At 43.2% G+C, this 22,463-nt stretch overlaps 1 protein-coding gene across 1 annotated transcript in view; it reads right to left on the bottom strand.

Annotated features, from left to right (window-relative positions):
* LOC134910977 (protein unc-93 homolog A-like) overlaps positions 1 to 22,463 on the bottom strand; it is a 140,660-nt gene that overhangs the window by 81,098 nt on the left and 37,099 nt on the right. Inside the window, exon 3 of the mRNA XM_063919370.1 lies at positions 8,065 to 8,241. Within this exon, the coding sequence (XP_063775440.1) occupies positions 8,065 to 8,241 (177 nt within the window). The remainder of the gene's footprint in view (positions 1 to 8,064; positions 8,242 to 22,463) is intronic.

Here is a 22,463-nt window from a genome sequence, read left to right as displayed (position 1 = left end):
GGGCCTCACGGGGTGCGCACATGCAGTGCGCCCGCTGCACGAGCACACTCCTAAAAGGGCTTCAGACTGCGATTGCTGCCGTTGCAGCGATTGGGTCTCAATTAGACCCACACCTATAACTTAAATAGGAACAGCGCCCCCCCCCCCCCTATAAAGGGTGTGGTCTCATTGGGAAGTACTCTAGTACCACTGGACTTATACGGCAGTACCACTGGACTTATACTGCAGTACCAGTGGACAGATACGTCAGTATCAGTGGACTGGACTTATACGCCAGTACCATCTGGAATTATACGGCAGGATCACTGGATATATAAGGCAGTACCACTGGACATATACGGCAGTATCACTGGACATATACGGCAGTACCACTTTACATATACGGCAGTACCACTGGACATATACAGCAGCACAGGGACACCACCACTGGACTGATGCAGGATAACACAGCACCACTGCAATGGACTGGACTTATACAGCAGCACTGGACATATGGTAGCAGAGGACACCACCACTGTGACTGGACTGATGTAGCACAAGACACTACCACTGTACTGATGCAGGACAGCACAGCACCACTGCAATGGACTGAAATTATACAGCAGCACTGGACATATGGCAGCAGAGAACACCACCACTGTGACTGGACTGATGCAGCACAATACACCACCACTGAACTGATGCAGCACAACACAGCACCACTGCAATGGACTTATACAGCAGCACTGGACATTGGGCAGCAGAGGACACCACCACTGTGACTGAACTGATGCAGCACAAGACACCACCACTGGACTGATGCAGCACAACACAGCACCACTGCAATGGACTTATACAGCAGCACTGGACATTGGGCAGCAGAAGACACAACCACTGTGACTGGACTGATGCAGCACAAGACACTACCACTGAACTGATGCAGGACATTGAGGACAGAGACACGTCCTCTCCCTACACTCTCCAATGCCGGAGTGAAAATGGTGGCGACGCTCGGCTCCTTATATAGAATCCAAACCCGGCGAGAATCCGACAGCAGGATGATGATGTATTGCCTCGTTCTGGTTTGCGAGTCAGACAGGAAAACCTGAGCCTGATTCGGATCCAGGGTCGGGTGGTGAAGTTCGGGCGGGTTCGGTTCTCAGGGAACGGACCCGCTCATCTCTAATATATATTAGTGATGTGCACCGGAAATTTTTTGAGTTTTATGTTTTGGTTTTGGATTCGGTTCCGCGGCCATGTTTTGAATTCGGACGCGTTTTGGCAAAACCTCCCTTAAAAAATTTTGTCGAATTCGGGTGTGTTTTGGATTCAGGTGTTTTTTTTTCAAAAAACCCACAAAAACAGCTTAAATCATAGAATTTGGGGGTAATTTTGATCCCATAGTATTATAAACCTCAATAATCATAATTTCCACTCATTTCCAGTCTATTCTGAACACCTCACACCTCACAATATTTTTTTTAGTCCTAAAATTTGCACTGAGGTCGCTGGATGACTAAGCTAAGCGACCCAAGTGGCCGGCACAAACACCTGGCCCATCTAGGAGTGGCACTGCAGTGTCAGACAGGATGGCACTTAAAAAAATTGGCCCCAAACATCACATGATGCAAAGATAAATAAAGAAAAAAGAGGTGCAAGATGGAATTGTCCTTGGGCACTCCCACCCACCCTTCTGTTGTATAAACAGGACATGCACACTTTAACAAACCCATCATTTCAGCAACAGGGTCTGCCACATGACTGTGGCTGAAATGACTGGTTGGTTTGGCCCCCACCAAAAAAGAAGCAATCAATCTCTCCTTGCACAAACTGGCTCTACAGAGGCAAGATGTCGACCTCATCATCATCCTCCGATTCCTCACCCCTTTCACTGTGTACAACCCCCCTCCTCACAGAGTATTAATTTGTCCCCACTGGAATCCACTATCACAGGTCCCTGTGTACTTTCTGGAGGCAATTGCTGGTTAATGTCTCCATGGAGGAATTGATTATAATTCATTTTGATGAACATCATATTCTCCACATTTTCTGGTAGTAACCTCCTACGCCGATCGCTGACAAGGTGACCGGCTCCTCTAAACACTCTTTCGGAGTACACGCTGGAGGGGGGGGCAACTTAGGTAGCATAAAGCCAGTTTGTGCAAGGGCCTCCAAATTGCGTCTTTTTCCTGCCAGTATACGTACGGACTGTCTGATGTGCCTACTTGCTGTCACTCATATAATCCTCCACCATTCTTTCAATGGCGACAGAATCATATGCAGTGACAGTAGACAAATTTCAGAAATCATTGGCAGGTCCTTCAGTCCAGACCAGATGTCAGTTTTTGCTCCTGACTGCCTTGCATCACCGCCAGCGGGTGGTTTTAGAAATTTGATCCTTTTCCTGGCAGCTCTAGTGGCGGTAGAAAATGAAGGAGGAGCTGTTGGCAGGTCACGTTCCACTTGATTTGACAAGTGTCTCACCAGCAGGTCTTTGAACATCTGCAGACTTGTGTCTGCCGGAAAGAGAGATACAACGTAGGCTTAAACCTAGAATCGAGCACGGTGGCCAAAATGTATTGCTCTGATTTCAATAGATTGACCACCTGTGAATCCTGGTTAAGCGAATGAAGGGCTCCATCCACAAGTCCCACATGCCTAGCAGAATCGCTCCGTTTTAGCTCCTCCTTCAATCTCTCCAGCTGCTTCTGCAAAAGCCTGATGAGGGGAATGACCTGACTCAGGCTGGCAGTGTCTGAACTGACTTCACGTGTGGCAAGTTCAAAGGGTTGCAGAACCTTGCACAACGTTGAAATCATTATCCACTGCGCTTGAGTCAGGTGCATTCCCCCTCCTTTGCCTATATCGTAGGCAAATGTATAGGCTTGAATGGCCTTTTGCTGCTCCTCCATCCTCTGAAGCATATAGAGGGTTGAACTCCACCTCGTTGCCAGCTCTTGCTTCAGATGATGGCGGGGCAGGTTCAGGAGTGTTTGCTGGTGCTCCAGTCTTTGGCACGTGGTGGCTGAATGTCAAAAGTGGCCCGCAATTCTTCGGGCCACCGACAGCATCTTTTGCACGCCTCTGTCGTTTAAAAAAACCACACAGTATTAGCCAAAACTCACATTATGTCACACAGTATGACCCGGAATTCACATTATGGCACACAGTATGCCCCCAGCAGTGTCAGTACACATAATACCCCCCGTAGTGCTCACAGTTATTATAAAAGTATAACACATTATTAATAATAAATATTTTGAGGGATAAAAATAATCCATAGTAATAAAAAATCCAAATTTAACATATATTAAAGAGAGATGTCTCAGTGACACAGACAGATAGCGTGTCTTACCCTCTCTGCTGAGTGCTGAACTGTCTCAGGGTTGCTCAGCTGTGTCCTCCGCTCTGGCGGCGGCTCCGATTCCTCCTGAGAGGAACGCTGCCTGGGCTGGGCCTGTAATGTTGGCGTGGCTGGTGGCGGCAGATGCATGACAGTGAGGATACGGCGCAGGGGCAGTTGCAGGATTTTTATGGGGAGGGGGGTTCCGTACACACACACACTCATAAATATACTGTTACTGTATATATACACACATACACATATGTAAACACACATATAATATATATGTATGTATATATATATATATATATATATATATATATACACAATACATACAAATAGGAGACTCATATAATAGTATACATACACATACATGATATACTAACATACACAGTACACAACATGCATATACAGTAGACACACAGAGTAGCATACAGATACACAGCAGACATTATAGTATACATACTGTACACACACATATCTTTCCCCAAAAAATAAAACACAGCCACCATAATTGCTGCCAGCCCCTGCCAGGTCAGTCAGAGTCTGTCTGGCCAGCATCTTTAATTAAAGCCGCCCATGTACCGATCCCCCCCACCGGACCCGCCACTACCGCCGGCACTCCTGACATGCATCTCATTCTTGCAGACAGGAGAGGAGACGCTGCATCCGTCCAGCCCCATGAGAAGGGAAATACCTGAGGACCCCCCCAGCGTTCGCGTAGCCGCGGGAGGAGACTGGTGACCACGGGTGGAAGGCGGAACTTGAACTTCAATCACCCCCTCTGCGCCGCTGGGCAGCCTCTAGTGACCGCAGCATGTGCGCGGCGATGGCCAGCAAGCGCAGCAGCCCAGTTGGTCAGTGCAGCAGGCGTGGAGTGCGGGGGGTGCCGGACATTAGGGGGTGCCTGTGCGCACCAGGCACCCCCGTGCGCACGCCTATGCTGGTGGTCACCACACTGCAGCACTGTACTACTATATACTGGTCCCCACAATGCAGCACAGATATTGAGCACTGATCCGGAGAATAGAACTGAGTCTGACATGGAGCTGCAAGGTACAGCAATGGACAACTGTACTGTACTACTATATACTGGTCCCCACAATGCAGCACAGATTTTGAGCACTGATCCGGAGAATAGAACTGAGTCTGACATGGAGCTGTAAGATACAGCAATGGACAACTGTACTGTACTACTATATACTGGTGGTCACCACAATGCAGCACTGTACTACTATATACTGATCCCCACAATGCAGCACAGATATTAATCTTTTCAGGCAGAGAACGTAGCCACATCCTCTCCGCTCAATCGACAATGCATGAGTGAAAATGGCGGCGACGCGCAGCTCTTTATATGGAATCCGAATCTCGTGAGAATCCGACAGCGGGATGATGACGTTTTCCCCCGTTCGGGTTTCGCGTCTTAGGCGGGAAGAACTGAGGCTGCCTCGGACTCGTGTAAAACACGTGAAGTTATGGGGGGTACGCATCTCGACGAACCGAACCCGCTCATCTCTAATATATATATATATATATATATGTATATATGTGTGTATACATATATATATATATGTGTGTGTGTGTGTGTGTGTGTGTGTGTATGTATGTATATATATATATATATATATATATTTAGACAGAGAGAGAGAGAGCCAGAGAAAGGAGAGTAGACCTAAAAAAAAATAGCGCTATATATGGAGCTCAACCTCAAAACGTACTCCCCGTTAGATAGAGTACAATAGTATAGATGCAAAAAGAAGAGTGGTGTTTAAGGGAGGTTTATTAAGGTAATATCTTCCAGAATTTGACCACAATTCACTTAAAACATTCTGATTTATTTATATATAAAATACTGAACAATCACAGTGTATGACAAATGTCTGACATAATAAAAAAGAAAGCATCAGATATGGAAACCGTATGTCACGGACAATTCGTTAATCCAATGTTGTTTTCTTAATCAGTACATATCCGATATTCTCATATCCGAACCAAAATCCAACGCGTTTCGTCCAACTGGACTTCATCAGGGGCTCATTACCTACATGGATAGATCAATAATAATGCTATATACAATCGCCAGATCCAGCCATGGTGGTCAAAAAAGATAAGAAAATTAATATATATATATATATATATATATATATACATACATATATATACCAATAAGGTCGGAAGAACACAAAAGAATAGATGACCAATCTATGATCGAATAAATCTCATAAAAATCTGAAAAAAAACATAAAATATATATAATGTTTCTAAACCCCATTGGGTAAATTATGTTAAAATATAAAATGATGAGGTAAAGGGAATATAGGCCCATTGGATATGTTTCAATTCATATATTAGAAATTCAACAGTAATTTAGTGTTGTCCACTATAATTCATACATAAACTATAGCTTAACAAATGGCACTATATTAAGTATAAACAAATTCCAAAGAGGTATTTTTTTGGATGACGGGGGTGGAGGGGGTGGAGCATAAACCTACATAGGTACAAAGATGTATACTATTAAATGACAAACTTATACATACCAGTAAAAACAAGCTTGCAACAACAGATGCAACAAAGAAGCATTGAATTCTCAGCTAGATTTGTATTGAATATGCCTATGATGAAAACATTATCATAGTGTAATCTATTGATAAATGTAATAACTATTCATTTGACCAGTAAGAAAGCAGATACATACCAACTCGGTGTGGGAACAGTAACACAATAATTCTGAATTCGCTCTAATTAATACTTTTGCCAAAAGCTATAGCTATTACTTAAACATTGGAGTTTATTAACCATGGTTAATGGTAATTATACCAGGAACCATTTGATTAAGATATTCATAATGGAGATTAATTTCATCCTTATGATAATGATTTATTATTAGCCCTTTACACTTCCTAATTGGTTAGGCTTCATTAATGGGGCATTTACATCATTTTATAACATTTTATAGCAGTTAATGGACATGTGTTTGCCATCATTTTTTATAGGCATTTTCTACACAAACAATACTGTGGCTTAGAGCGAATTCAGCATTATTGTGTTACTGTTCCCCTACCGAGTTGGTATGTATCCACTTTCTTACTGGTCAAATGAATAGTTATTACATTTATCTATAGATTAATAGATTACACTATGATAATGTTTTCATCATGGGCATATTCAATACAAATCTAGCTGTGAATTCAACGCTTCTTTGTTGCATCTGTTGTTGCAAGCTTGTTTTTACTGGTATGTATAAGTTTGTCATTTAATAGTATACATCTTTGTACCTATGTAGGTTTATGCTCCACCCCCGTCATCCAAAAAAATACCTCTTTGGAATTTGTTTATACTTAATATAGTGTCATTTGTTAAGCTGTAGTTTATGTATGAATTATAGTGGACAACACTAAATTACTGTTGAATTTCTAATATATGAATTGAAACATATCCAATGGGCCTATATTCCCTTTACCTCATCATTTTATATTTTAACATAATTTACCCAATGGGGTTTAGAAACATTATATATATTTTATGTTTTTTTCAGGTTTTTATGAGATTTATTCGATCATAGATTGGTCATCTATTCTTTTGTGTTCTTCCGACCTTATTGGTATATATATGTATGTATGTATGTATGTATGTATGTATGTATGTATGTATGTATGTATATATTAATTTTCTTATCTTTTTTTACCACCATGGCTGGATCTGGTGATTGTATATATCATTATTATTGATCTATCCATGTAGATAATGAGCCCCTGATGAAGTCCAGTTGGACAAAACGCGTTGGGTTTTGGTTTGGATATGAGAACATCGGATATGTACTGATTAAGAAAACAGCATTGGATTAACAAATTGTCCATGACATACGGTTTCCATATCTGATGTTTGCTTTTTTATTATGTCAGCCATTTGTCATACACTGTGATTGTTCAGTATTTTCAGTATTTTATATATAAATAAATCAGAATGTTTTAAGTGAATTGTGGTCAAATTCTGGAAGATATTACCTTAATCAAGCTCCCTTAAACACCACTCTTCTTTATATATATATAGATATGTGTGTGTGTGTATATATGTGTGTATATATATACATATATATATATACACAGTATATCTAACTAGCAATTTCTAACATTTAAAGTAAACATTGGAAAACTGATATATATACCATCTTAATTGTATTATATAGAATGCAAATGCTCTTGAAGGTATGCATCCCCAAGCATGGGGGCTAATTCATACCTGATCGCTAGGGTGCGTTTTTTACATCCCTGTGATCAGGTTGTCGCCGTCTACAGGGGGAAGGGGAATTCGCTGTGCAATTGTGCGTTCGGATGTGTTGGAGAGCTGCACAAACTCATTTTGTGCAGTCTCTGCGCAGCCCAGGACTTACTCTTCCAGTTCGATGATCGGGCCCGGATCTGACATCAGGAAACCTACCACAAAATGCCGGGTCCCTCCTGTGTTTTTCTGCCCACAAACGCCCTCTTCCTGTCAATCTCCGTGTGATCGCCGGTGCGATTGGATTTTTCACACCATCCCGTCGCTGACCGGTGCTGCAAGGCACTCCCCGTCACTGCGGGCCATCGCACCTGCATAGTGCAGTGCATACGCATGCGCAGTTCAGACCTGATCGCTCGCTGTGCGAAAACACACAGCAGTGATCAGGTCTGAATTACCCCCATAGTTAGGCAAGACTGAAATTATAATTCTAGAGAAAGAGCTAAACAAAATCTTACCAACATAAGCTCCCAAAATTATATAAATTAAAAAATTAGATGGTTGTGTTGGTTTGGAACCAGTCTGACTCCAATTCCCAAACTCTTGACTTAAATTTCCATTAGACAGACTCTGAGTCTCAAGTAATAAAGCTTCACTTGCTCCACAATCCGTGTTATTCAAGATCGTTATGTTATCTAAAAAAGAAAAAACAAAACAGTAACAGTAAATGTATTTTTTCTCTTTTTTATGTAACTCTTCTTTAGTGAAACATCAATATACTGTACATAACTTGGGAAGAAAGGGATGAAAATGAACAAAGATATAGCGAAATAATATCACTGTTGGCTCACTGTAATTTTGCTATGTGAGTAATGTGAATGCTATGTGAATTATAAAAATTAAAACATTTCTAAAGATGACGCTTATATTAGTAATGTACAGTACAACTAGTGTGCCAGGACACATACAGTATGTGGACTTCACTGCAAATCCAACCAATTTGGAAGGCACTTTAGGGCCTCAATGTTAGTCAGTACATGGTGGTAAATGTAAAAGGGTCTGAGCTGCCGGTGATGCACGACTTCGGGCGAGAATGCCTGAATTTTTAATGTGCCAATTATTAACAAAGCAAAACCAACCTGTATTTGCCTTGTAAATGATTACTGCTTTAAAAATATGGGCCTTCTCACCCGAAGTCCCGCACCACCGGCAACTCAGACCCTACATTTACTCCATAGTATGACAAACAGGGTAGTCTCACTCTTGTGAGATACTTCAATGCCTTCTCTTGGAGACTTCAGTCTTATTTTTAATTCCCCGCATATCCCTGCACACACAGCACAGCTGATCAGGTGCATCACATGGCTGTGAATAATTAGTTGTTAGTAAGTGCCTGGGTTGAGACATAAATAGATTTTCCTGTGTTTGGGTTGGGGAGACCGATGCTGGACAAACTGGCCAGCTACTAGCTAGATGACCAGTGTATAGCTACTGTAGTGTCAGGGTCACAGGAACACTATACTGTTGTGATTGCAGGAGCCACATAGGTTGCTGTCTGTGCCATCCTGACAACTGGTCAATAAACTACAGCCCAATAGTTCAGCAAAACCTGTGTGGGCATTCAATTATTGCCATATGTGCCACCTTAGATATGATAATATAAGTGATATAATATGTGCATACATAAAAATAATCACAATACATTTGATAAACAAAATCATTATGTGTTCATATACACATAATCAAATAGTAGACATCAGCCATAAACCACCTAACAGCTGAGGATTGCCCTGTATGTGCATCAGTGATAATTAACATAAACCATAAATAAGAATAAAGAAATGGAGACATGAATTTGGTGGAAACTGTTAACTATTTATTTCAATTTGCTAAAAAATTTGAATACCTGCAAGAAATGAAGATTAAAGTAGGGTGACAAGGAAAGACTGGCTAAAACCATCATCAAACCCAAAAAACTAACATCACTATCAATAACCATAAATCAAACAAACTAAAATCACAAAGGTATCCACTCGAACTTTCTAACATGACTACTGTCAAAGTCAGAAAAATGTCTCAATGCACGTTGCCATATTTGCACCGCACACTGGTCCGTGCTGCGCATGCGTACGCTCTCCCGTGGAAGCGCATACCCGCAATAGCGTGCACTCGCACGCGCAGTATGCGCATTTACGGTAGAGTTTATGTGATCGTAGCGTGCGACTCATTAGTTACAAATGTTCACAATTAATGTAGTTTATAGATCATGATCCCTTTGATAGTTTCTGTAAGTTTGGTTAAAGTACAATGTCCCAGAGCTGAGGAATCCCTCTTTGCATCGTACGAAGGGTCTAACAGGAATCATACTGCAGTGTTTGGTACCCATCGGAAGAGTATTTAATTAGCAATATTCCGGTGTTGGTTTGGAGCGTATTAATCGCTCGTGCGAATAGTTATGGACATAAGAAGTTTATGTCCATTTCTATGATTTACACATACTCAGGTATGCGGCGGGAAACCCAGTTTCCCACCCACCTGAGCTGTTGGAAATCGTCACAGCCCACCTGTATGAATCACCCTATGACCTTTTGTTATGATGCAGGGCCGAATTCCTTCGGCCAATGGACAATGGGATTGTAGGGACTAGGAGATTGCATTGTGTGTGGGGCATAAATAGGCAGGCCGACCATATCCAAACTCACTCTCTCATCAACGGTTATCTGCTGATAATCGGGAGCTGGATATCGAGGCGCTGGCGATCATACCCTTTGTGCGTAAGTTCTCTCCATAATCATTGTCTTTCTGCGAGCCAATTTCTCTCTCTCTCTCTCTCTCTATCTCTCTCTCTCCTCTTTTCTCTTAAATACCTTATAGTATTATAGTATTGTATTGTATTTCATTTAGGTCAGCGTAGTATTGTCTTATTGTATTTATTGTTTAGTTCTGTGGTTAGGAGGTCTCTGTTATATTGTAGCGTATCATATGTACTGTTATCCCCTTTTACAAGTATATTAGATATAATACAGTTAATAGGCTTTGGAAACCTAAACCAGTATCAGTGTATTTACTATAGTGTTAAGTGTTCACTTGAGCGTCGGTGACGCTCAATCAGCTTTGTAGTTAGTCAGGTTACACAAGGTTGCATTTACACCCTGTACTCACATTAAGGTATTCTGTGTGTTTCATCGGTATAAGGTTTAACATAAAGGTATAGTGTTGTGAGCGTCTGCATCGCTGGTGACCTCCTCGTGGTCTCTAGCGTACGCTACGTTACAGCGAATCTTTCCCCTAGACATAACCAATAACGTGTCCTGTGATCCCTGGGCCGTGAGCGAACGTGACGCCTGAGCGTCTCGCCTACGGCTGAGCGATCGTTACGCAACTAGCGTACCATTACGGTACTTCTTAAGTAAACAGCGTACAGTGTTCTTAGCTTCATAAAGGGTTGTTTATACGACAAAGGAATTTAGCATTGTCAATTGCGGGCTCGTCCGGTCCTTTTCACATCTGCACTAGGTAGATCAGCAGACATTATCCCTCCAGCAAAGGGTGGGAGGTTGTCTCACAGTGCTGACGGGATAAGCGTCTGCTTCGCTTAGATAAAGAGTGCTGAAGGAACCCGGTAACCGGAAGTAAGAACAAAACGCTTGTGTCTTTTTAAAACTGTTTATTTTTCTTTTGTCTTGCGTACGCATACATACCTGCATTTCTTTTCACTTGTGTATTTCATTTTTTCGTATATCACTATTCCTGTTTGCCAAATTTTATAGTTGATAGAAAGTGCTAAAAAGAGATTTGCTGTTATTTAATAGTAGAGGTGATAGTTAAAGTATAGAACAAACACACGGTTTGTCTGAGATACAAGGCAGTCAGTGTGGATTGCGGTAGATGATCAGGGATCACCTACATTGATAAATAAATATATTGTGTTACGGTGGATCCTTTGCATTGCGTACACGTGTCGCTAACAAAGACTAGCGTACGCAATCCAAAGGCAGACGCACGCAGCGTTCATTACGCAACGTAGCGTCCGGTTACGCTCACGTAGCTCAAGTCACGAAAAAGTTGAATTAGCGCAAAGCGATAATTAGCGCAAGGCGATAATTAACGCACAGCGGTAGATAACGCGAAGCGGAAAATAACGCAAATCTATTTTTGGAAAAATCTGAAATTTAGTTTAACAGATCCTGCTCCTAATTGGTAACACTCTTGGCCTGAAGACAATTTCTGCGCAGAAATAGATATAGAAACAAAGTGTACATGTGTTGAGTGAGTGTGTTTTGTATACAAAAGTTTATATAACTTTAAGGTGGAACCAAAAGGAAAGCCGGGTACTCGTCAAGGGACATACGTGTAAGTGACATATACGGTGGCCAGGGAGGCATCCCTGGTTAAATAATATTTGAGCATTAGAGTATAGCGGACCATAAGGTAAAGGTAACAAGACCAGGAGGTCATAAGGTAAAAAGGTCCGCTATAAAAGTCCAGTGGCACAACGCCTGGGGTGTTGGTGCAGAACCCATATAGGCCATACAAGCTCTGGCTGGAGGAATCGCGGCCGGAAACATCGATTCCATTGGTCTTTCAGTACATGACAAGTAGTGCTCGTGTACTGAACGATTGGACCGCACGTAATTGTGTGCAGTAGTTAGTGATCTGACCTAATACCATTAGAGTAAAGTGGTCACAAACGCTATTTGTACATTCTGACGTGATTTGTGTAATTTTTTATTTTTGGAAGGGAAGTTCGCTGGTCACTCAGGAACTATCTAACAACCCCACCTTTACTGGAAAGAGTAAGTGTCCTGCGGGTAACCCTCATATGTTCCAGTAAACTGAAGGTTCCATAGGGGCCCTGTATCGAGTACGCCAGCACCACGTCGGTGTGATCAGGTCGTATTGGTCGAGGTGGGCGAGTGAGTGGGGTACTCGGTAAACCGCCACCGCCGGCCTACTGTGGAGTAATTTGGTTGTCTGAAAAGGCTTGCTGAAAACCTTGATACAGAGATCCAAGGAGGACTAAGCAACACCTGCAGACTATGGGGGCCAGTTGCTCAGGTAGGGGGCGATCAACCCTGGTTCAGGTTGATTCTGTGAACCGACCAGTTGGGTCGGCACGATATGTAATGTGTGAAAAATATGGAATTCACACCGAATCTTTATGTGATGAATGGGAGAGAATGACTGTACAAGACAGGGACAAATTCCCAAGAATAGGTAGCTTCAGTCCAGAAGTGTTACAAAATTTAAGGAGGAGGATATGTCTCGTAAAATCAGCAAAGAGACGAATTCAGCATCATGATTATTTACAGTTATGGCACCAGGAAGGTGAGATACAGAGAGGTTTGGCTCTGGCGGCAGGATCTGGGGCAGTCAGGAAGTTGATTGCCACAGCTCCTCCCCCACCATACATTGCAGGAGAAAAGTTGATTGCGGAGAGAAACGCACTGGGTTGTAAAACACAAACTCTTAGTAACACTGTAAATGTTAATGATGTTAACCAAATAACTCATGCAAGTATTAACCCGTGCAAGATGTACCCTGTTTTGAACCTTCCTCAGGAGTGTGATCAAGAAGACGATTCAGCAACAATTTCAGCTCTCTCTCTTGCAGCCACCATAGCAGAGACCACAGTAGGCACAGCGACACCCACGAGATTAGTGAAAGCCCCTAGCGGAGGGATAGGTGAGGTCGTGTCAACGGGTAAGTACGGCACCATGCACTACACTGAAACAATTGTACCACAACAAGCTGTAGAATCTACACAGGAAGAGGCTGTTAGAATTGCTCCTGTAAGGGTAATAGCAGTCCCCAATGGAAAAACAGATGTCTCTGGAGCCACTCCCATAAGGAACATTGCCATGTACACTCCATTTTCCAGAATGGAATTAAGAACAATAGTGTCCGAATTTCCTGACCCCAGGAAGGATTTAGTTGCTAGCCAAAAATACATCAGGGATTTAGGTAACACGGTAGAACCCAACAACAAGGATTGGCAGATACTGCTAAGAGCTTGTTTACCTTCCAATGTTGATGCAACTCAGTTTTTAGCTGATTGTGCATTGGATAAAGATGTACCGCTTACAGACGTGTACAACAAGGATAATGTAAAAAGGATAAATTTACAGCTAAAAGAGTATTTCCCAGCCGTTGTTAAATGGAATAAAATATTTTCCATTAAGCAAAAGGAGTCCGAAACGGCAACAGAATATTTTCACCGGGCACTATTAGAAATGGCAAAGTACACTGGTATAGAAGACATTAAGACCAACCCAAACCATCGAGAAGTAGCAGTATCTGTACTGATGGATGGTTTGAAAGAAACATTAAAAGCTAGGGTACAGACCACGCAGCCATGTTGGCGAGGTCTGTCAGTGTCCACCTTGAGAGAGGCTGCTATTGATCACGACAGAAATATCACTAGGCACAGGGAGTCGCAAAGTGATAAGTTGATGTCCGTAAGTATACAGGCGCTGACCACAAGGCAGCCTGCGTATGTACCACCGAATCCTGTGGGTAAGGCAAGTGTAATAACATGTTTTTCTTGTAACAGACCGGGACACTTTGCACGAGAATGTAGAACAAAGAATGTACAAAGGTCTTTTCAACCCCCTAGACAACAACACAACACACGACATTGGGAGCAGGGTCCACAGAGGCGGAGTTTTGAGCCACATACAGGGGAAACAAAAAGATATCCCCCAAACAGAGACTGGCATGCCTCTGGTAGTTCCCAGCTAACTCCCTCACAAGTAGTTGCTGCCAGCGGGATTCAGGGAGGTCAGCATACCCAATAGGGGTGTGGCCATACCTGTAATCTGCAGCCAGTTAAGTTGATTGCTAGTCTTGGAAACGAACCAGAAATTGCAATCAATGTAGCTGGTAAAACTTTAAACTTTCTTGTAGACACAGGGGCGGCCAAGTCAGTGATAAATTCGACAGTGGGCATGAGAACCACTGGTAGGACAATTCCAGCCATGGGAGTAACAGGAGTAGTCCAGCACTACCCTGTTAGCAAACCAGCCGAGATTACAATAGGGCCTTTGCATACCAAGCATTCCTTTTTGCTGGCTGCATCTGCACCAACTAATCTCCTGGGAAGAGACTTACTATGTAAAATGGGTTGCGTCATTTATTGTACTCCTGAAGGTGTATTCTTGGACATCCCTGAGAATCACGCTCAGGAAGTACGAGACATGTTAGACTCCCCATCAAAATTAATGTCACACACCATTATGACAAATAGGAACCCATCCCAGGTAGAAGAGATGACATCTCAGATACCAGAGTCACTTTGGACAAAAGATGGACAGGACACTGGATTAATGGCAAACGTAGCTCCAGTAGTAGTACAAGTAAAAGAAGGTAGGATAGCTCCAAAAATCCCACAGTATCCTCTGAAGCCAGAGGTGGAGTTAGGAGTTTTTCCCGTAATAGAGCGCTTGCTACAACAGGGCATTCTAGTAAGAACGTCCAGCACAGCAAATAGTCCCATCTTCCCTGTTAAAAAGAGTGGGGGGAGGGGTTACAGGCTAGTGCAGGATCTAAGGGGGATTAACAAAATAGTTGAGAGTCAGTTCCCAGTAGTGCCTAATCCAGCTGTCATCCTAATGCAAATTCCTCCCACTGCCAAATTTTTCACTGTTATTGACCTCTGCTCCGCTTTCTTTTCGGTACCTCTGCACCCTGACAGCCAATATTTGTTTGCATTCACATACAGAGGAGTCCAATACACGTGGACTCGGTTACCCCAAGGTTTCATAGATAGTCCAAGTATATTTTCTCAGGCTTTGCATGATTGTTTACAGTCTTTCCAACCGGAAAGTGGATCAGTGTTGATACAGTACGTGGATGATTTATTACTGTGTTCAGATTCACTGGAAGCTTCCCTGAAGGATACGAAACAGCTCCTGTTTCATCTTTCAGACACAGGTCACAAGGTTTCCAAAGACAAGTTGCAATTATGCCAGACTAAGGTAAAATATTTGGGACACTGTCTAACACAAGGACTGAGACACTTGACCGCTGATAGAATCCAAGCCATTAGAGACATGACACTGCCACAAACCCAGCAACAGATCAGAACGTTTTTAGGAATGTGTGGGTATTGCCGTAATTGGATCCCAGGGTTTTCCATATTGGCACTACCTTTGCAGGAAATGGTCTCCTCAAACAAACCTGATCGGATTTCGCATACAGACGAATCTGAAACAGCATTTGAGAGACTCAAACAGTGTCTAACGCAGGCACCTGCACTAGGTATGCCAGACTATGGGAAACCCTTTGAACTATACGGAACAGAAAGTGCTGGGTGCGCAGCAGGTGTACTAACACAAAAACACGGTGATGCCAGCAGGCCAGTTGCATACTACAGCGCTCAGCTAGATACGGTAGCGCGGTCCCTCCCCACATGCTTGCGTAGCGTTGCAGCGATAGCATTGCTAGTGACAAAAAGCGAAGATGTCGTGCTAGGCCACAACCTCACAATCCATACACCGCATGCGGTATCTGCCTTATTGAATTCTGCCCAAACCAGACACGTCTCATCAGCAAGGTTTACGAGATGGGAATTGGCATTAATGGCCCCCGTAAACATCACCATAAGGAGATGCAGTGCATTAAACCCTGCAACATTTCTCCCAGGTGTGCCTGGACAGGCACAAAGGGTGGGAGGTGAGAGTGATGGGGAAGGAGGATTTAATGCAAAGGAAGATACACATGATTGTATGGAATATTTGACCCAAAATTTTACCGCAAGGCCTGACATCAGTGACAATCCACTAGAAGATGCAGAACTCACGTTCTACACGGACGGTAGTTGTCACAGACAGTCAGACTCGGGAGACTTGTGTACTGGATACGCAGTCGTAGATGACCAAGACACCATAGAAGCGGAACCACTAGGCCCACCTCACTCAGCCCAGGTTGCTGAACTGGTCGCCCTAACCAGAGCATGTGAATTGGCTAAGGGAAAGTCAGCCAATATCTACACCGATTCCAGATACGCGTTCGGGGTAGTCCATGATTTCGGAGCCCTATGGCGGCTCAGAAATTTCATGACGGCAGCTGGCACACCGATAGCGCATGCAGCTCATATAAAAAGGCTTCTAACAGCGATACAGGAACCCGACAGAGTGGCTGTTATCAAATGTAAAGCACATACATATAGCCAAGACCCAGTATCCCTTGGTAACAGCCGAGCAGACGAAGCTGCAAAGCTTGCAGCTGCTACCCCCATACGGACAGACACCACACAACTGATGGTATTTAATACCATCAACACACGAAAGTTGTGTGAAATGCAGAATTTGTGTTCCACTCAGGAGAGAGCAGTCTGGAAGGCAAAGGGATATGGCCAGGAGTCCTCAGGGCTCTGGACGGATGGACATGGTAAACCAGTGGCCCCCAGGGCATACCTTCCATGTCTGGCTGAAGCAGCTCACGGGCTGACTCATCTAGGCAAGGAGGGGATGTGCAAATTGGTAAGAGCATACTGGTGCGCCCCAGGATTCTCCTCTCATGCTAGTAAAAGAGCAATGTCATGCCTTACCTGTCTGAGAAAGAATATTGGAAAGGCAATACCTACAGAACCATCCCATATCCCACCTGCCGGCGGCCCTTTCCAAGTAATACAAATTGACTTCATTCAATTGCCCCCATGTAGAAATTTAAAGTATGTACTTGTCTGTATAGATGTTTTCTCAAATTGGGTCGAAGCTTTTCCAGCAGCTACAAATACCGCTATGTTTACAGCTAAGAAAATTGTGCAGGAATTTGTATGTAGATATGGTATCCCTAGAATCATTGAAAGCGATAGGGGTACCCATTTTACAGGTGATGTCTTCCAAGGAATGTGTAAGTTGATGGGAATTGATAGCAAGCTGCACACTCCGTACCGTCCACAGGCGAGTGCGAAGGTCGAAAGAGTGAACAGCACTATTAAAAATAAATTGAGTAAAGTAATGGCAGAGACAGGATTGACGTGGCCAGAAGCTTTACCCATTGTTTTGTATAGCATCAGAACCACTCCCAGGTCCCCTCTTAATCTGTCCCCTTTTGAAATCTTGTTTGGTCGACAACCGCATGTCATGATTAACCCTCAGGATGATTTGAAATGTAACAATGAAGTAACTGTAAAGTACTTGATTAATATGAGTAAGCAGTTGAGGAATCAAAATGATAATCTGAAGTTGGTGATTCCTGATTTACCAGATAGTAATTGTCATGACATTGAACCTGGGGATTATGTAATGATACGAAATTTTCTACGCTCAGGTTGTCTTATTGATAGATGGGAAGGACCATACCAGGTCTTATTGACTAGCACCACAGCATTGAAGGTTGCTGAGAGAGAGACTTGGGTCCATTCATCCCACTGCAAGAAGGTTGCTGATCCAGAGAAGTCCCGTGATAAGGAACAGACGGTAGAGGTTGTATCACTGGAGTGTCTGTTCCAGGAGGACTGAGGCGGCACCTGAGCCTTGAAGACCGGAAGCAGTTGTCGACTCCCCTCTCCCTTTTATTGTTTTTCTCCACTTCCCATCCCCTCTCCCTTAAAATTTCTGTTTCCCCCTTCTCAATCTTCTCCATTTCCTCCTCAAAGATGGACTTGCCCAAAGAGACTGTGATCCGGATTTTGATGTTGACCATGATGTTGACCAGAGCAGTCTATTCCGGCGAGAGTACCATAGAGGTCGAGAGAGGTTCTGGAATGGGTTCCGATTATGATGATGGAGGCGTAGTTTTCCAAGATCAACCAATCCAACAAGCAAAGGCGAGTATCAGAAAACGATCCGATAGAAGAAATTGTGATGGATTGTTAGCTGAGGAAAATTGTATCTGTAGGCTCTGTGATAATCTGGTTGAAGATGGATGCATAAAGAAATGCCAATCTAGTTTTAATATCCATATAGACCGGCATCCATTGAGTGACTATCACTCCTTAGTGGGTAACGTGTTAAACCAAACAGATTGTTGGGTATGCTCTCAAGTACCTCAGGGTCACAGTAAATCAGGGCTAGTACCATTTCCTTTAACGTTAGGGGAGGTACTTGAGCTAAGTGGTGGGAGACCGGTGGACCGGAGGTTTAACATCTCCAGCCCTCCTAGTTTGAAGCTCCACCAATACCATGTGGATAGGTCCCTCATATGTTTTAACATCTCCAATCCCAGAAAACCGGGAAATTGGGAAGTGTCATGGAGCAACCTTACCATGACCTTTTCACACAGAGCAGATAGAATGCCTACAGATACAGAGCTCGTACGCCACATAGCCAGTAGAGGAAAATCTTTCCGGTATCGATATACCTTAGGAAATAGGATTACTAGAGTTGGAGAGGTATCACCAGGATACTGTGCACATATCGTACAAACCGATACGTGCATTAGGCAGATGGAAGAATTAGGGTCAGGAGATTTCACCTGGAAGGTTTGTAACATGGTCATGTCCTTCTCCGTCCCATATGTTCTCCCCGATGATGCATATTTCATATGCGGGAGAAAGGCGTACAAGTGGCTTGCCCCAAACTCTGAAGGATTGTGTTATATTGGAAAAGTATTGCCTGAAGTGATGACTGTAACACATGACAAAATGAAGGACATACACCGTGGTGCCCAAGCTCCTTATACTCACACTCATTACGAACACCGAGTTAAAAGACAACTGTCAGAAAGGTTAGAGCATCCGGCCTCTGATCTTATCCATGAATCCACCGGGATTCAGGTTCTGGTAGCGTTAGATTTCACTCGTACCGCTCGAGGAGTGATGAATTATAGATACATTTCCGCACTCGCCAATTTGTTAGATAATATCACTGAAATGTATGATGACACGTTTAGATACACTGGAAGAGAACTTCAAGCTTACAAAACAGAACTAGTTCAGCATAGGATGGTTCTTAATTATCTTACAGCAGTAACAGGCGGATATTGTGTTACATTGGCAACACAGTACGGCATAAAGTGTTGCACGTATATCACCAATAGCACCGAGGATCCGGTAGAGGTCATAGACCAAAAGATGGATGATATTCTGCAATTAAAGTGGGAATTTCGTCGAAAACACAATCTCACCCTTGCTGCTGTAGGTAATGAGCTGACTGGTTGGGTGTCATGGTTGAACCCGCGAAATTGGTTCTCCGGTTTGGGAGAGTGGGCTCAAGGAGTCATAATGGATGTTGGAAAGTTTCTACTGTGTATTTTGGGTGTCGTTATATCGTTTGGATTGATATTTAGATGCGGGCAGGCTTTGATGAGGTGTAAACAAAGTACGAAAGTGATGAGCTTGAGGAGTGAGGAAACTGTAATTAACCTGGATTTGATTTATGACCCAATGCTAGAAACCATGACGTAATGATGTAATGAGTATACGGTCCGTCTTTCACCCATTTCTATGTTTTCCTCCGAGGTACAAAGACCCACGTAGACGAAGGATTTGATGAGCCAAGGGGCCGACAACGGAAAGATGGAAAGAAGAAGAGCAGACGACCTGATATACAAGATTTTGATGGACAATGCCATGGGTACCCCAGTTTCCCTAGGAACTTTAAAATCACGCTAGCCCAACATTTTTGTAAATCCATGGACGTTGTTTGCTTTACTCACGATTTATGAGCAAAAGCACAAAGAAGAAGACTCCAATCAACCGACACCAATCAAGACCTCAATCGACGAATGTACATTTCCCTGACATAGAATATCATTGCATTTTCCATAAGTGTTCTTTATCTTCATCTCTACAACCCTCAGGTAATGACACACATAGACGATAGGGAATTCAGGCACAGATATCAGCAACCACATACCTCCCCCATTCATGTATCATCAACTAAAATGTGCATCCCCATTTTGTTACAACCACAGCCGAAATGAGCTCGGTAAAGTTTGACAGCCCATCCACAGACCTGTACCACAGGATAAGAAGGAATTCAAATGTATACTTCGCAATACCTCGAAGCTTGATTTACCACACGTACGGCACGATGATACATGACCCTCCAAACATGGACTCATACACACATGCTTCTGCTTTCTCACTAGGTCATACCCTCTTCACACCTTCTCCTCTCTCCTCCCCTACCCAACCATGGAAATCAATTAACCCCTGACTTACATTTTTCTCCTTAAATGTTTTGTGGCAGTTATTATTGACTGCCAAAGGGTGGACTGTCAAAGTCAGAAAAATGTCTCAATGCACGTTGCCATATTTGCACCGCACACTGGTCCGTGCTGCGCATGCGTACGCTCTCCCGTGGAAGCGCATACCCGCAATAGCGTGCACTCGCACGCGCAGTATGCGCATTTACGGTAGAGTTTATGTGATCGTAGCGTGCGACTCATTAGTTACAAATGTTCACAATTAATGTAGTTTATAGATCATGATCCCTTTGATAGTTTCTGTAAGTTTGGTTAAAGTACAATGTCCCAGAGCTGAGGAATCCCTCTTTGCATCGTACGAAGGGTCTAACAGGAATCATACTGCAGTGTTTGGTACCCATCGGAAGAGTATTTAATTAGCAATATTCCGGTGTTGGTTTGGAGCGTATTAATCGCTCGTGCGAATAGTTATGGACATAAGAAGTTTATGTCCATTTCTATGATTTACACATACTCAGGTATGCGGCGGGAAACCCAGTTTCCCACCCACCTGAGCTGTTGGAAATCGTCACAGCCCACCTGTATGAATCACCCTATGACCTTTTGTTATGATGCAGGGCCGAATTCCTTCGGCCAATGGACAATGGGATTGTAGGGACTAGGAGATTGCATTGTGTGTGGGGCATAAATAGGCAGGCCGACCATATCCAAACTCACTCTCTCATCAACGGTTATCTGCTGATAATCGGGAGCTGGATATCGAGGCGCTGGCGATCATACCCTTTGTGCGTAAGTTCTCTCCATAATCATTGTCTTTCTGCGAGCCAATTTCTCTCTCTCTCTCTCTCTATCTCTCTCTCTCCTCTTTTCTCTTAAATACCTTATAGTATTATAGTATTGTATTGTATTTCATTTAGGTCAGCGTAGTATTGTCTTATTGTATTTATTGTTTAGTTCTGTGGTTAGGAGGTCTCTGTTATATTGTAGCGTATCATATGTACTGTTATCCCCTTTTACAAGTATATTAGATATAATACAGTTAATAGGCTTTGGAAACCTAAACCAGTATCAGTGTATTTACTATAGTGTTAAGTGTTCACTTGAGCGTCGGTGACGCTCAATCAGCTTTGTAGTTAGTCAGGTTACACAAGGTTGCATTTACACCCTGTACTCACATTAAGGTATTCTGTGTGTTTCATCGGTATAAGGTTTAACATAAAGGTATAGTGTTGTGAGCGTCTGCATCGCTGGTGACCTCCTCGTGGTCTCTAGCGTACGCTACGTTACAGCGAATCTTTCCCCTAGACATAACCAATAACGTGTCCTGTGATCCCTGGGCCGTGAGCGAACGTGACGCCTGAGCGTCTCGCCTACGGCTGAGCGATCGTTACGCAACTAGCGTACCATTACGGTACTTCTTAAGTAAACAGCGTACAGTGTTCTTAGCTTCATAAAGGGTTGTTTATACGACAAAGGAATTTAGCATTGTCACTACCCACTCGGAAGGGCGATGAAGCTGCCCCCGGTAAAGCGGTCCAGCAGATATAAACAGTCAACGAAGGAGAGCGCACCTGAAAACACACAACGAATCCAGCTCCAGCGCATATCAGTCCCAAAATAACACTTTAACTTCACTATTTTTTACACACTTACTATCATTTTATTATATTTTATTTTACAGAACTGCTCATTCACCATAAAATATTTTACACATATATCAAGTGTATTATTCTGGTGCGCCTGCATGACAGCGGCGATGCTTTTGTACTTGAACAGTAACTCCCGGCCAGCACAGCTTCTGCAGCTGGCCGGGAGTTACTCA

Source organism: Pseudophryne corroboree, chromosome 4, assembly GCF_028390025.1.
Source record: "Pseudophryne corroboree isolate aPseCor3 chromosome 4, aPseCor3.hap2, whole genome shotgun sequence".
Taxonomy (NCBI): Eukaryota; Metazoa; Chordata; class Amphibia; order Anura; family Myobatrachidae; genus Pseudophryne; species Pseudophryne corroboree.
Note: the sequence above shows the minus strand (reverse complement) of the source record. Positions and strands in the feature narration are given on the sequence as shown.